Genomic DNA, 14,021 nt, shown 5'->3' with positions numbered 1-14,021 from the left:
CAGGAACACTAAATCGCTACCGTGCATGTTTTCTCCTTGCTAATACAATCACCAAGTACGACACCACTTCGCCTCCTCCTCCTCCCGGCATCTCCCAGCGCCGGGAGATCTCGTCCGGGGCCTCCGGACATCACAAAACCACTCCCCAGCCTGTCGATGAGATGGGAGGCTGAGGAAGAAGGATCGGGGCCAAAAATTTGGCCTTAAATACCCCAGCACGGTTTTATAGGAGATCTCAGAAGCCGGTTTGAGGTTTGGACGCTTGGCCCCTTGTGCCTGGGGAGAGAAGAGATCGAGTCCGACGTTCTTCAGGGGTCCCAAAGGACGTTGTCACGTGGCTGCCACCAACCATGTCCCCGTCTTCTTGTCTCGCTGCATCCGAGGCCAGCGAGGACCCGTCGCCGCTTGCCCTTTACAGCGAGAGCTTTGGCGCACAACCCCAGCTTTTAAATAATAATAATAATAATAATAATCCAGAGACCTTCTCATCTGATAGACGTTCACGGGGCCTTTTTCTGGGAGGAAACGTACGTGACTGAATGTACATGTATATACATCTGCTTCCTTTCCCCCTCCCCAAATAAATATTCATTGGTAACTCACATTTGGCCCTACAACAAATTCCAGCGCCGGGAGCTGCCGTTCCTCCTCCTCCCCCAGTGATGATGGAGCTGCTTTGGGGCAGGGAGAAGGAGGTATTTAGGCTGGAGGGGAGGACGTGCACCTCTGGTGCACCCCAGCTCCTCGCTGAAGCCCTGCGGCAGGGCACGTTCACAGCTTCAACCATGAATTATCCGTCCTGACGCTCCACCTCCCGTTTATCCCTGGATCCAGGAGATATTCCCAGTCTAGACAAGGACTAAACAGCCACAGGGCCAACCCTGAGCGTCACCCACCTTCCCCATTAACCCTCCCTCACCTTTTGGGATCAAAGCAGGGGATTTGGGGGGGGATATCGGGAATGGGGCAGCCATTGGGGTGGGGAGTTTGAGGGTTCCCCACACCCACCCCTAGTAATACCGAAGTGGCTCGGCCATGGCTACGCCGAGGTGTAAACCCTCATCCTGAGGGGGTCACCGCGGAGCCCTAAAAACAGGAATCCCGCGGGGGGGTCGGCGGACAGCATCACCGCACACCCCCCCCCCCCCCCCCGCAGCTTTTTAGCCTGGGAAGCTCCGATTTCAAAGACATGTCGGTAACCCCGAGAGCGGTTGGCAGGGGGAGAGGACGGAGAGACCCCCCCCCTCTCCCCGCCGCCAACCCCCCCCCCCCAACCGCAGCCACAAGCGCAACGAGTTGGCCAGTCCTCATCCCCCCCCCCCCCCCCAGGCTGGCTGGTGGTGGGGACACGAATGGCTGCGTCTGTCCCCCCAAAACCGCCCTTCCTCGGCTTGTATTTCAATTTTAGCGCCTTTTTTTTCTTTTTTTTTTTTTTTTTTTGCAGAAACAGCCTCTTTTTTTTCCCTGTTGGCGCCGGGGCAGCGCCACGTCACGTGACACGGGGACGCTTGGCCGGGGTTCGGCTGCGGGCGGGCGTTGGGGCTGGGGGGGGGGACGGGACGGGACGGGACACACGCACCCCCCCAGGCCTGACCTTTGCCCCACAACCCTTCTCCAAACTGGGGGGTGGTTCGGACTAGGGGGAGGGGGGGGGGTGTTGGTTTGCAGGAGGCGGCGCTCGCCCCCCCCATTTTCCCCCCCTGCAGTGCCGGGGCGGGGGGGGAAGGTGGAGCCTGGGGCCGTCGCCGCAGGCAGGTGCCGCATGGCGGAGGGTGCCGGGGCCCTCGCACCCTTCCCCGGGGTCCCCCCTGCCTCCCTGCATGAATTCCCTTATCCCCCCCAAACCAGACCCCGCGTCGCACGGGGTTCTCCGGCCGGGGGGGTCCCGCCGGCTGTCGATTTGGTGTTGGGGGCGACGGCCGGTTGCTTGGCCTGCGTCCTCACCAACCCGCTGGAGGTGGTCAAGACGCGGCTCCAGCTCCAGGGCGAGCTGCAGCCCCCCGGCACCTACCCCCGGCCCTACCGGGGGGTGCTGCGGGCCGTGGGGGCCGTGTGCCGGGCCGACGGGCTGCGGGGGCTGCAGAAGGGCCTGGCCGCCGGCCTCCTCTACCAGGGGCTGATGAACGGCGTCCGGTTTTATTGCTATTCCCACGCCGAGGACGCCGGCTGGACCGGGTATCCCGGGGGGACCGTGGCCGCCGGGGCCGTGGCCGGGGCGGTGGGAGCCTTCGTGGGCAGCCCCGCGTACCTGGTGAGTGCTGCTCTGCCCCAGAAGCCCCTCGCGTTGAGGGGAGGGGAGGGAAGGGGGGGATGGGGGTGGGGAGGAGCATTTTGGGGAGTCCCCTCACCCCACCCCACCCCCGAAAAGCTTTGGCCGGCCCGGAGCTTGGCTTCATCCTATAAACGCCGCCTCGGGGCATCCCTTCTCCTCCTGCTTTGCTTTGCACCCCCAGAAATGTGGGGCTGCTTTGTGCACGCTCTGTCCCAGCCCCCCCCCTTTCCTCCCCCAAATCCCTCCCCCCCCCCCATCCTGGAAACCTGAACGGAGAGTCCCCTCATAAGAAAATTGGGGTGTCCCCTGTTTTTGGGGGTGTAGAGCTCAAAGGGGGGGTGGTGTCTGTGGGGGGCCTTTGCCCCAGGGAGGGGTGGGGCGGAATGGGGTTCAAAGGCTGGAGGTGCCGCTCGGCAAAACATCTGGACACCCCACATCTGCCGGAGGGGCTCCAAACACCCCCAAAAGCTGCCAAGAAGAGATGGGGGGGGGGGAACCACAGCCCATCCGGGGAGGGGGGGTTGTCACCGGCGTTGTTCCCCCCCCTCCCAGGTCAAGACCCACCTCCAAGCCCAGACGCTGTCAGCCATGGCCGTGGGCCACCAGCACAACCACGAGGTGAGCGGGAACGGGGCGGCGGGGGGACGGACGGACCCGATTCGGTGTCCCCTTGGCTGTGCACGTGCCACGACCCAGCGGGGACGATGCTATTTTGGCCACCGGGTATTTAAAGCTGCTGTTTAGCAGCTCGGCCTCGTATAGATGCTATAAATAACTGCACCAGGATGGGGAGGGGGTGACGAGGACATGGAGCTGTGACACTGGGTCCGGAAACCCTCCAGACCGGTGCCACCCGACCAGAGCCGTGGTGGCTTCGAGCCACCGACAGGTGATGAGGTTTTGCATGCCAGGGTGGGAAATTTTGCCGGGGTGGGAAATTTTGCCGGGGTGGGATGCACCATTCCCATTTTTCCCCGAATTCCCTCTCTTCCCCAGAGCATCTCGGGCGCTTTCGAGAGCATCTACAAGCAGCACGGGGTGGCGGGGCTGTGGCGGGGGGTGACGGGCGCCGTGCCCCGCGTGGCGGTGGGCTCGGCCGCGCAGCTCACCACCTTCACCTCCGCCAAGGACTGGGTCTGCGAGCGCCAGGTGAGGGGGGGACGCGCGCTGGATCCGGCCGCTGCCATCACCCCCTTTTTTTTGGGGAGTGGGGGGGGGAAGAACTGACAGTGGCCGGCGCTTCCCGCAGTGGTTCGGGGAGGGCAGCTGGGCCGCGGTGCTGGCGGGGGGCATGGTGAGCGGCGTGGCGGTGGCGGTGACGATGACGCCCTTCGACGTGGTCAGCACCCGTCTGTACAACCAGCCGGTGGACGCCGACGGCGCGGTAAGGCCGTTCGGGACATGGCAGTGGGGGACACCCAGGGCTTTTCCCGGGGTTGCATCCGGCAGGGGTGCGCAGCCGGCTCCTCTCTCCCCAGGGCAAGCTCTACCGGGGTTTTTTGGATTGCGTCCTGCAAATCTCCAGCAAAGAGGGGCTGCTGGGCTTGTACAAGGGCCTCGGCGCCGTCTACCTCCGCCTCGGCCCCCACACCGTCCTCAGCCTCTTCTTTTGGGACGAGCTCAGGAAGATGGTGCAGCACCAGCAGCCCCCGGGGCCGTAGACAAGCTCCCAGCCCCGCCGCTGCTGTTAATAAAAGGGTTTTTGGGGTTTTTTCTATTTTTGCCATCATTTCGGGGTCTTTGGGGTGGTGTAAATAGGGGGAAGCGGGGTGGTTCGGGACCCGCCAAGCTGGGACCTGGAACGCTGCGATGCATCGGGCTGCAGAGGGTAAATGCGATGCCAGGGTGGGGGGATTAAAGGTGCTGGTGGTCCCTGAGCCCCACCATGTGCATCCCATCACTGCAGCCCTCTCACCCCCCTAATTTTCCCCTCCCCGGGGCAGCTGGAGCCCTGGCTGGAGGAGCTGAGCTCCAGCTGCCCTCGCTTGCCCCGGCAATGATTTACTAGCCGGGTGGGCCGCTCCCAGCCTCCGCCCCACGGACCTTGGAGCCGGGGCCTGGTTACGCCGTGGCCTCTCTCCCCCAAAAATGTTTTCGCTGGGGTTCTGGCTGCCTTCGTTGCCCGGGCTGGCGTGGGGCTGGGCGCTGCTGGATGCGCTGCTGCAAGGTGAGAGCCCCCGAGGGTGGCACAGGGACGGCTTGGGGACAATCCCCGGGGGACGCTGGTGACCCGCTGCTGCCTTTTCCCGCAGGGTTGGTGGGTGCCTGCGCCGTCTCGGTGCTCTGCAGCCTCCTGAAGGTTTATCTCTACATCCAGTGCCTGAAGTAAGCACCGGCCCTTCTTCCCCCCGGGGATCGGCTTTGGGGATCGGCTTTGGGGATCTGCTTTGGGGATCTGCTGTCGGGGGGGAGGGGGGCAGCTCTCGGCACCCATGGGTGCTGGCGGTGGCCCCAGCAGGGCAGGGGTTGCATCCTCCTCTCCCCGCTGCAAAGCACAGCGGGGGGAGCCCCCGAGGCTGTCACCCTGTTTTGGGGTGGTGGAGGAGGAAGGGGACATCCCACCAGGCTCAGCGTCCCCCCCCCCCCCCCCCTGCTGTCCCCAGCGACCCGGAGAGGCAGGCGGAGAAAGAGGCGATCCGGGCGCAGTGGTGGGTGCTGGAGCCGCTGCACGTGGTGGTGCTGACGGGCGTGCTGGCACTGGTGGGCTCCCGCGTGGCCGCACTGGTGGTGCTGGAGTTCTCCCTGCGCGCCGTCTCCACCATCCTCTCCCTCGGCAAGGTGAGAAACGGGGGGAAACTGAGGCACGGCGGGGCGGTGGGGTGGGAGGGAGCTGTGAAACTGCGCATCCCCTCGCCGGTCTTTGCAACCGTGCATCCCCTGCAGCTTTGCAAGACCCGCAGGGAGGATGAGGGCTGTGGCATGCCTGAAATAATGCATCCCCTGCTGCTTGCAGCAGCCGTGGGGCATGCGGGAGCCATGGCAGGGAGGAGGCTGTGCATCCCCCTGCTGCTTCGCACCTTCTGCGGGGAGGATGAGGATGGCTGGCATGCACGAAACCATGCATCGCTCTGCATGCCTTTGCAACCGTGCGGCCCCTTGCTGCTTGCGACACGCGTGGCGCTGCAGCGCGGAGGGAGCCGCGCATCGCTTCGCAGCCGTGCGCGCTCTTGCTGCATGCAGCGCCCACGGGGGTGACGGGGAGGCTGCGGCCTGGAGGGAGCCATGCATCGCTTTGCAGCCGCGCATCCCCTGGCTGCTTTGCAGCCTCCGCAGCGGCTGACAGCGCCGTCCCGCTCCCGCAGGGCGCCCACAGCAGCCAGCTCTACCTGCTGTGCCAGTACTCGCTGGGCTGCGGGGTGTCCTGCGGCCTCAGCTTCCTGCTGGAAGGGGCTCCCCACGGCACCTGCAACCTGGGGCTGGCGGTGGGGCTGGCGGGGCTCCTGGCCACCTACGCCCGGCGCCTGGCTCGTCACGTCTGCACCCTCTACGAGCTGCACAGCGAAGCGCGTTACTGCGGCGTCTGCATCCTCCTCCTCGCCGCCGGTCACGGCATCCCCCGGCTCCTCCGGAAGGCTTTGGCCGTCACCTTCGCCGTGGCCGACCTGGCCGCCGTGGCGCTCATCAACCGGGATTTCCTCTCCACGGCAGAGGCCGTCCGCTTCTGGACGCCGCTCACCATCTGCTACACGCTGCTGGTCATCTACATGCAAGGTGAGAAGGGGATCGACCCCCCACCCCCCCCAGTGGTGGGTTTTTTTGGGGGGGTGAGGGGGGTATGTCCTGGTATGGGGCATCCTGGGGCTGTATAGGGGGCAGTATGGGGCATCCTGGCGCATCCTAGGGCTGTATAGGGGGCATCCTAGGGCTGTATAGGGGGCATCCTAGGGCTGTATAGGGGGCATCCTAGGGCTGTATAGGGGGCATCCTAGGGCTGTATAGGGGGCATATGGGGCATCTTGGGGCTGTATATGGGGCAGTATGGGGCATCCTGGGGTCATCTGGGGCAACTGGGCATCCTGGGGCTGTATAGGGGGCAGTAGGGGGGTGTAGGGGGCAATACATCTGCTGTATGGGTGCACAGGGGACATCCTAGGACTATATGGGAGCATAGGGGGGCAGCTGGGGCTGTATAGGGGCACATGGGGTATTTTGGGGCTGTATGGTACATCCTGGGGATATATGGGGCAGTATGGCCTTCCTGAGGCTATATAGGGGGCACATGGGGTGTCCTAAGGCTGTATAGGGGGTACATGGGGCATCCTGGGGGTATATGGTGCATCCTGGGGCTGTATGGGAGCACAGGGGGCCAGCTGGGGCTGTATAGGGGCACATGGGCTATTTTGGGGGTATATGGAACTGTATGGGACACCCTGGGGCTGTGTAGCAGGGAGCATCCTGGGGACACACGGGGGGGTTACATGCAAAGCCACGCTGTAACACCCCCGAAATGCACGGAGTCCCCCGGTCGTGGGGCTGGGGAGGGGATGGGACCCCAACGCAGTGGCCACCCCGACACCACGTCCTTGCAGAGGAGCGGCGGCCGAGCGCTGGCGGGCAGGCGGTTTACCAGACGGTGCTGGTGCGGATGGGCGGCCTCTTCATCCTCCTCCTCACCGTCGGCCGTTGGACCGACATCCTCCACGTCCTCATCTCGCTGCTGGGAGAGCTCTGGTGCCTGCTCCGCGCCGGCGTCCTGCTGGAGGTGTGCCAGCGGCAGGTGAGATGGGGGTCACCTCCCCGCCACGACGCCGGGGTGAGGGGCTGGCGGCAGCCCCGAGGCCACGGTGAGGGGCTCTTCTGCTTCTCTTCTTCCATCTCCCGTAGGATTTCACCCAGCAGTTTCGGCTGGATAGGCGGTTGGGATCGGGATTGGAATCGGAGGAGGCGTCCTGATAAACCACGGGGTATAACCCGGCATCAGAAACTCAGGGTGGCTTCACCCAGCTCCCCAAAACTTGGACAACCCCCAGATCCTTCCTATCGCAGATCCCCCATGGGGACAAAGGAAAAAAGGCTCCCGGAAGGTGCTCGACCCCCACCCTGTGGGATGGGGAGGTTGGGGGGACATTCACGCGACCCCTGGTTTTTGGGCGGACCCCGAGATGCTGCAGCAGTGCAAGGAGTTTGCTCCCTGGTCTCGCTGGAGACCCGGGATGCTGGTGGATGTCCCCGTCCGCGGTGGCTGCAGGGCCACGCCGCTGCAGCGCAGGGGCCTCTCTGGGCTTATAAATCTTGGAAAATAAAAGGGTTTTTTCCAGCAAAATCCGGGGCCAGAGCGAGCTGGGGTCCATCATGCCGGAGAGGGGCTTGGGGATGGCTGCAGTGCAGCTTTTTGGAGGAGGTGGGTGGTGCGGTTCCCCCCTGGAAAGGGAAACTGAGGCACAGAGGGGGTGACCCTCTGCCTGAGAGGTGCCCCCACGCCTCAGTTTCCCTACCTGGCTGTAGCCGTCTGTGCTGTGCCATGGGTGAAATTTGGGGAGGGAGGGAGGTCCCAGTGATGCCTGCTTTGCTGGGCAAGACCCCCACACGCACCCAGCCCCAGGATGGGGAGCGGGAGATGGGCTGGATCTGTATGGGGCATCCTGGGGGCATGGGGGGCATCCTGGGCCTGTATGGGAGTATATGGGGCATCCTGGGGGTCTTTGGGGGCTTAGGGGGCTACCTGAGGTTATAGAGGGGCACACAGGCATCCTGGGGGTGTATGGGGACACCCAGAGCTGTACAGGGCACCCTGGGGACATGGGGCACCCTGAGGGTGCTTGGGGAAATCAGGGGGTCCATGGGACAACCTGGGGGAGGGGAGGGGGCATGGCTCATCGCATAGGGTCACCCCAGGGGGTCCATGGGTCACCCCGGGGTGCATGGGGCAGCTCAGAGGGCACCCTCAGGATCTATGGGGGTACCCTTGGGTCCTCGAAGCACCCTGAGGTCCCAGGGAGCACCTTGGGGTGCACGGGGCAGTCAGAGGGGTCCATGGGGCACCCTAGGAGGGTGCACGGGGCACCCCATGTCCTAAGGACCTACAGGGCACCCCAGGGTGCATGGGGCACCCTAAGGGCATGTGCCCCCCGGCCGGGGCCGTGGGGCAGGCAGGGGGGAGGAGGAAGGAAGGAGGAGGAGGAGGAGGAGGGAGGGAGGGAGGGAGGGAGGAAGGGGCGGTGATGCCGGGCGGTTCTGCCTCCCCGCTGCCCCCGCCGCGCCGGGCAGGGCGCGCCCGCGGAGCGCACGGAGGGACCCGCACCGGCTCCCCAGGTAGGGGACAGGGACAGGGACACCCCCCCCCGAGGGGCAGGCGGGGCTGCAGGGCCACCCCCGGGCATGCGACCCCCACCCCCCCCGGGTAGGGGACCTGCCCCCCTTCTCCCGGTAGGACACCCCACCCCCCTCCCCCAGGTAGGGGACACGGCAGCTGTGGGACTGGGGACACCCCCAGTTGGGACAAGGGACCCCCCAGGTAATGGGGTAAGGACTGCAGAGCCATCCTGGGATGGGACGAGGGGGACGGGGGACACCCCCAGGGATGGGATTGGGGACACCCCCAGGGAGGGCACGGGGGGCTCCCAGGTGGGGACACACAGCATGGTGGGGCCACCGCCGCATAGGGGACAGGGCACCCCAAGACAGGGGCGGTGGGCTACAGGGCTGCCCAGTGGGAGAGAGGAGATGGCAGGGGGGCTGCAAGGCCCCCCCTTCGGGGAAGGGACAAGGGGACAGCGAGGTCACTCGGGGAAGGGACAAGGTGACCCCAAGGGCTGTAGCCCGCCCCCCCCCCCCCCCCCGCCATCCCTTCTCCTTTGGGCATCCTCAAAGCCCTCTCCAAGAGTTCCCCAGGGCAGAGTTGGGGGACAGTTGTAGGAGGGCCATGCCCCATCCCAATTTGGGGGGCGTGTGGGGGTGCCCCATAAGTGGCCCCATCCCCGTCGGTCCCACCTGGGCTCCCACCCCAGATTTTGGGGCGCCGCTTATGGGGAAACCGGGGAGCCCTTCCCAGCGTGGCCTCGGCCATTCCCAAACTGGATGGAGCTACGTGGGGAGGCACCCCATAAAAAGGGGGGAGGGGGGGTGTGAACCCCATCAATGCACCCCTCAAGCCACCCCGATGGCCCCCAGCTGGGGGCAGGGAGGAAAACTGGGAACTGGGGGGGTTCCACGACGGGGCCGCCGGGATCCCGTCAGCCCCGGCACAAAGAGGAATGCGACGAGCACATGGTTCCCATTAGCCCCGGAGATTTTTTTTCTTTTTCTTTTTTTTTTATGATTATTACTTTTTTTTTTTTTTTTTTTCTTTTTCCCCGTTTTCTGCAGCTCGGCCAGGGAGGAGGAAAAGTGGCAGCTCCTGCGGGCGAGGATTTGAGCGGCCGGGCAAAGGCTGGCAGCGCCGGAGCCCGTTTGGGGTTTTGCCGGCGGGGAGGGAGGGAGGGAAGGAGGGAGCGAAGCCGCTCGGGGGGTTTTTTCCTTTTTAATCCCTTCCCCTGCTTGAGTCAGAGGCTGAAGTCACCAGCGAGCACGTCCCGAAGCTTTTTCCCCACCACGGGGGGAACAGCCACCTCCCGAAATGATGCACCGACGTCTGTGAGCGGCATTTTGGGGGAGCGGAACCGCCCCGTGCCGGGGCATGAGGCCGGGCAACTCGTCACACAGGTATTTTTCAGGCTGCTGATTCGTCTCGGGGATGAATCCTGCTTTACCGGCGCAGCGCCCCGGTTAAAGCCTCGGGGTTCCCCCCCTCCCTGCACCGCCAAACCATTCCGTTTGGGAAGGGGAAGCTTCGTCCCAGCTGCTTTTCCCGTTGGGAAGCTGAATAAACAGCCCTTTTCCTTCCCGAGCGGGGTTTATCGGGGTCGGGCGCATCCTGCCTGCGCCGCCGGGCAATGCTCGGGGGCCGTTTCGGTGACTGGGACGCAGCGATTTGCGGCATCGTGCCTCGGTTTCCCCATTTGCAAAAATCAAGGGGGGATGCCCCAAGCTGGCAGTGATTAGTGGGGAAATAGGGGTAAGCAGGGAGGGAACAGGAACCAGGGGATCTAGAAACATCCCCAAAAAAGGGTTTGTGAAAGCAGATCCTATTGCAACCCCCTTTTTAAGAGGAAAAGTGGGGTTTTTCTCCTGCCTGCAGGGAATTTAATCCCAGGTGGGGGCAGTAAGAGGAAAAAAAGGGGGTTAAAATGCTTAGAAAGGGGTGAGGTTTGGCCACAGAGGAACAAAAATGGGAGATTTTGGCTGCTGCTTTGCTGGGACCCTTTACCCTGTGTCCTCCCAGACACAAGACCATTTATTGCTGTGACGTGGGACGGGGACGCTCGTTCCTTCCCCCTTTCCGGGAGGGTGAGGAGGGAGGCGGGTTGAGGCCGAAGGGCAGCGCGGCTGCAGAAGCTGCCGGTGCACCTGTGGGTTTTGCTCCCTTTCATCTTATTTTCCCCAAAATTTGAACCCAGGTCCGGCCCTTCCACGGCTTCGGCGATGCTGCCGGGGAAAGCGGAGAAGAGGATCGCTTCGTCAGTCTTCATCACCCTGGTGCCGCCACGGAGGGAGGTGGCTGCCAAGGAGAAAACCCAAAAGGAGCCGCAGCCGGATGGTGCCAAGGTCCTGGGTACTCATCACCCCCAGACCCCACCGCTGCGGCCCCCCACATTGCCGAACGGAGGTGAGGGGTGTCCGCGGGGGGCTGCGAGCGGTGCCGGGAGGATGATGATGGTGCCGAGGACGCTGCGGAGATGCTTTGCGAAAGGATGCGTGTGGAGGCGAGGAGGGACGTGGGGTTTTGGGGGGCTATTCCCCAGATCCCTGCACCCATCCCGGGATGGATCCGGCTGCCAGGGAAGGGCTGTGTTTGCTCTCCGCCGCCGGGCGCTTATCGGTGATGTTTGTCCGCTCCGGCCGGGACGGCGTTTGCTTTTGGGGCAGGTCGGCGAGCGCCGCTGCAAAGCCGTCGGGGCGTTGTAGCGACGGGGTGTTGTTGGACATCGTTGCCCCCCCAAACCCATCGTGTCTGGCTTCCACCGCAGAAACCCGCCCGGCGGCCCCCGTGCTTTCGTCCCCACCGGTCCTCTTCCTCTCTGAAGCGCCCCAGCCCTTGTCCGCAGAGGCGCTGGGTCCGGCACTGCAGCAACTAGACCTGGCAGCGCCCGCCACCCTCCAGGTGAGGACGGTGGGGTGCAATCCCGCCGGTGCCTCAGTTTCCCCACCTGCAAGAGCACCAACGTAACGTGCCTTCGCCTTCCCCCCGCTCACCAGGCCCCTTCCGCCTTCCCTGCCGAATTGAGGCCCCCCAAATTCTGCCAGGAGCAAGCAGACAAGGCGCAGTGGCGGGACGCGAACGGGTACCCGGAGAGGGACGGCTCCAGAGGTAAGGGCGGGGACCCAGCTGTGCAGTGCGGGCTCGTCCCCAGTTGGGGAAACTGAGGCACGCAGCCCCGAAACACACACCCCCCCCCCCCCCCCCTCCCTTCTTCCCGCAGACATCTGCGCCTTCTGCCACAAAGCGGTGGGGCCGCGGGAGCCGGCGGTGGAGGCGATGCGGAAGCAGTACCACGCCGACTGCTTCACCTGCCGGACCTGCCACCGGCTCCTGGCCGGCCAGCGCTACTACCAAAAAGACGGGCGCCCCATGTGCGACGCCTGCTACCAGGTACCCGTCCTCCCCCCGGGGACAACCAGCACCCGTGGGGGGGGTGGCAGGAGATGCGGTCCCTTGAGGGGGGCAGCTGGCATCTCACGGGGGGGGTGTGTGTGTGTGTCCCCCGCAACCCCAGGCCACGCTGGAGAAATGCGCCAAGTGCCGGGGGCTGATCACGGAGCGCATCGTCCGTGCCCTGGGCAAGGGCTACCACCCCGGCTGCTTCTCCTGCGCCGCCTGCGGCCGGGCCATCGGCACCGAGAGCTTCGCCGTGGACGAGCGGGACGAGGTGTACTGCGTGGCCGACTTCTACAGGTCGGGGAGCGCAGGAACGGGGGAGCACCCGCCACGTTGCGGGGGGGGGGATTCGGCTCATCCCCTTCCCCCCCCGCGGGGCTCACGCCGCTCCCGTTTGCTCCCCTCAGGAAATACGCCGTGGTCTGCAGCGCCTGCGAGCACCCCATCGTCCCCCGCGAGGACAAGGACACCTACAAGATCGAGTGTCTGGGACGCAGTTTCCACGAGAGCTGCTACCGCTGCGAGGTACGGCCCCCCCAAAAGCCGAGGGGTTCGTCACCGAGCCTTTGCAAAGCACGGCCGCGGGGCTCACGGCACCCGGGGTTATTTTTCAGCCAGCAGTTTATCTTGCAAGTGACGGGGTGAGGGGGGGGGGGAAATAAATAAATCAGGTGAAAAGGACAACGTGTTCGGCCGGGAGATCTTCAGCTTTTCAGGCTTTTGATGTAGTTTGTTGCTTTTTCCAAGCGCTGGTGGGTTTTGCAGGAAAGAGGGGATGCAGCGCCCTAAAACGCGGCCTCCCTTTCCCCTCTCACCCCCCCAGAGCTGCGGGACACCCCTGTCGCTGGAGCCGACGGAGGACGGGTGCTACCCCCTGGATGACCACCTCCTCTGCAAGTCCTGCCACGTCCGCCAGCGCAACGAGTCGTCCTGCTAAAACCCCGCGGCTTGACCTCCGTCTTCCAGCACCGGACACCAAAAAGGGGGTGCACCCAACCGGGATGCACCCTGCGGCCAGTCCCAGCTGCCCGCTGCACCCCCAAATAGCTGCAGGACTGGTGTTTTCATCACCAAAATGCACCCGGGCCCCCGACCCGCTGGGCTGGCCAGGCAGAGAAGCGCAGATGTAGCGTCCCAGCGCGGCTCTGCGCTCGTCGTGAACATAAAAAGCCCTGGCAGAGCAGCGGTGGCGGAGGAGCTGAGGTTTTGTTCGCTTATTTCTTTTTTTAAACTCGGTTTCCGAAGCCAGTTTGGTTTCCTTGGGTGTTTTTTCTTTCTTCTCGAGCTTCCTTGGGGTTTCACTTAAACATCTCTCTGTGGTGACGCAGAGAGCGGGCACTGATTTAGTTACTCGCAGTTAAATAAAACCCCCGAGTTCAAAAAGCCTCATTTCTTTCATCCGCCCTGCATTCCAAACCCATAAGTGCAAGTTTAAAAAGAGGAAAAATTAAAAAAAAAAAAAGCCACTTTTTAGATATTATAGGCATGGCCAGAATCGGGTCGCTCAGGGCAGTAATGGGGCTGATTTTTGGGGTGCAGCGATTTGGCAGGTGCCACTGTCGCCTGGGGGAGAGCGGAGGGTTGTTTTTTGGGGGGCCAGACTTGGTATTTTTGCGATGTGCCGTGGCGTATTGATGAAAGGGTGTTCGGTGGTGGGGTTTTGTTGGGTTGGTTTGTTTTTTTTTTCGCTGACAGCCTGCACTGTCTGGGCTCCATCTGACCCAAGTCTGGAGCCGGCAGAGGGCAGCCGGAGCACAAATTCCTCCATCAGGCAGAAAAACTCCAGCTAAAGGCGCTCTCTCCTACATCCGACAGCGCAGGGATGCTAGGAAAGACCGACAGCCCCGGTTTTGCACGTTATCCAAGATCATATCACTCTACCATCGGGAGCTTTTTGATCTTCTCTCGGTCCAAGCCCCCAAAGAGCAGAAATTTAGACCATTTCTCTGCGTGCCCAACATCTGCGCAACCGCTGTCACCAGTGCTCGGCGGCTTCTTTGGGGAGGGCATTGCAAACCAGCCCGAGAAGGAGGGGTTTTCTTTTTAACCGAAAGTGCTTAAAAAGCCACAAATCGAGAGCAGAAAACAGCAAGAGCATCTGAGATGATGGTTAAC

At 63.6% G+C, this 14,021-nt stretch overlaps 3 protein-coding genes across 4 annotated transcripts; all 3 read left to right on the top strand.

Annotated features, from left to right (window-relative positions):
- Positions 1–1,762: 1,762 nt before the first annotated feature.
- On the top strand, positions 1,763–3,933 carry SLC25A34 (solute carrier family 25 member 34). The gene is made up of 5 exons (XM_086476201.1): positions 1,763–2,251; positions 2,825–2,890; positions 3,269–3,421; positions 3,522–3,656; positions 3,751–3,933. The coding sequence occupies exons 1-5, from the start codon at positions 1,763–1,765 to the stop codon at positions 3,931–3,933; spliced, it is 1,026 nt and encodes a 341-aa protein (XP_086332327.1).
- Positions 3,934–4,360: 427 nt separating this feature from the next.
- On the top strand, positions 4,361–7,165 carry TMEM82 (transmembrane protein 82). Its single transcript, XM_086476262.1, has 6 exons — positions 4,361–4,439; positions 4,525–4,597; positions 4,876–5,050; positions 5,575–5,983; positions 6,802–6,989; positions 7,097–7,165. The coding sequence occupies exons 1-6, from the start codon at positions 4,361–4,363 to the stop codon at positions 7,163–7,165; spliced, it is 993 nt and encodes a 330-aa protein (XP_086332388.1).
- A 2,722-nt stretch (positions 7,166–9,887) lies between these two features.
- On the top strand, positions 9,888–12,843 carry FBLIM1 (filamin binding LIM protein 1). 2 transcript variants are annotated; one of them, XM_086476233.1, is made up of 8 exons: positions 9,888–9,913; positions 10,708–10,946; positions 11,278–11,411; positions 11,507–11,618; positions 11,731–11,900; positions 12,025–12,203; positions 12,314–12,431; positions 12,730–12,843. In XM_086476233.1, exons 1-8 carry the CDS (start codon positions 9,888–9,890, stop codon positions 12,841–12,843), a joined length of 1,092 nt encoding a protein of 363 aa, XP_086332359.1. The 2 variants fall into 2 exon arrangements, with proteins under 2 accessions (XP_086332359.1, XP_086332360.1); XM_086476234.1 differs by lacking the exon at positions 9,888–9,913 and having other exon boundaries at positions 10,733–10,916.
- The last annotated feature ends 1,178 nt before the right edge of the window (positions 12,844–14,021 follow it).

Source organism: Leptosomus discolor, chromosome 20 (assembly GCF_034619465.1).
Source record: "Leptosomus discolor isolate bLepDis1 chromosome 20, bLepDis1.hap2, whole genome shotgun sequence".
In the NCBI taxonomy this organism is placed as follows: domain Eukaryota; kingdom Metazoa; phylum Chordata; class Aves; order Leptosomiformes; family Leptosomidae; genus Leptosomus; species Leptosomus discolor.
The sequence above is the reverse complement of the archived record's forward strand: the minus strand, read 5'-3'. Positions and strand labels throughout refer to the sequence as shown.

Excerpts from the sequence above, each read along its gene's own strand:
- SLC25A34 (XM_086476201.1), top strand. The coding sequence starts at position 1,763 with ATGGCGGAGGGTGCCGGGGCCCTCGCACCCTTCCCCGGGGTCCCCCCT. Across the intron at positions 2,891-3,268 it reads GCCACCAGCACAACCACGAG|AGCATCTCGGGCGCTTTCGA; the intron begins GTGAGCGGGAAC and ends TCTCTTCCCCAG. Across the intron at positions 3,422-3,521 it reads ACTGGGTCTGCGAGCGCCAG|TGGTTCGGGGAGGGCAGCTG; the intron begins GTGAGGGGGGGA and ends CGCTTCCCGCAG.
- TMEM82 (XM_086476262.1), top strand. The coding sequence starts at position 4,361 with ATGTTTTCGCTGGGGTTCTGGCTGCCTTCGTTGCCCGGGCTGGCGTGG. Across the intron at positions 4,598-4,875 it reads CTCTACATCCAGTGCCTGAA|CGACCCGGAGAGGCAGGCGG; the intron begins GTAAGCACCGGC and ends TGCTGTCCCCAG. Across the intron at positions 5,051-5,574 it reads CCATCCTCTCCCTCGGCAAG|GGCGCCCACAGCAGCCAGCT; the intron begins GTGAGAAACGGG and ends CCGCTCCCGCAG.
- FBLIM1 (XM_086476233.1), top strand. The coding sequence starts at position 9,888 with ATGAGGCCGGGCAACTCGTCACACAG. Across the intron at positions 9,914-10,707 it reads CCGGGCAACTCGTCACACAG|GTCCGGCCCTTCCACGGCTT; the intron begins GTATTTTTCAGG and ends ATTTGAACCCAG. Across the intron at positions 10,947-11,277 it reads TCCGCGGGGGGCTGCGAGCG|AAACCCGCCCGGCGGCCCCC; the intron begins GTGCCGGGAGGA and ends CTTCCACCGCAG.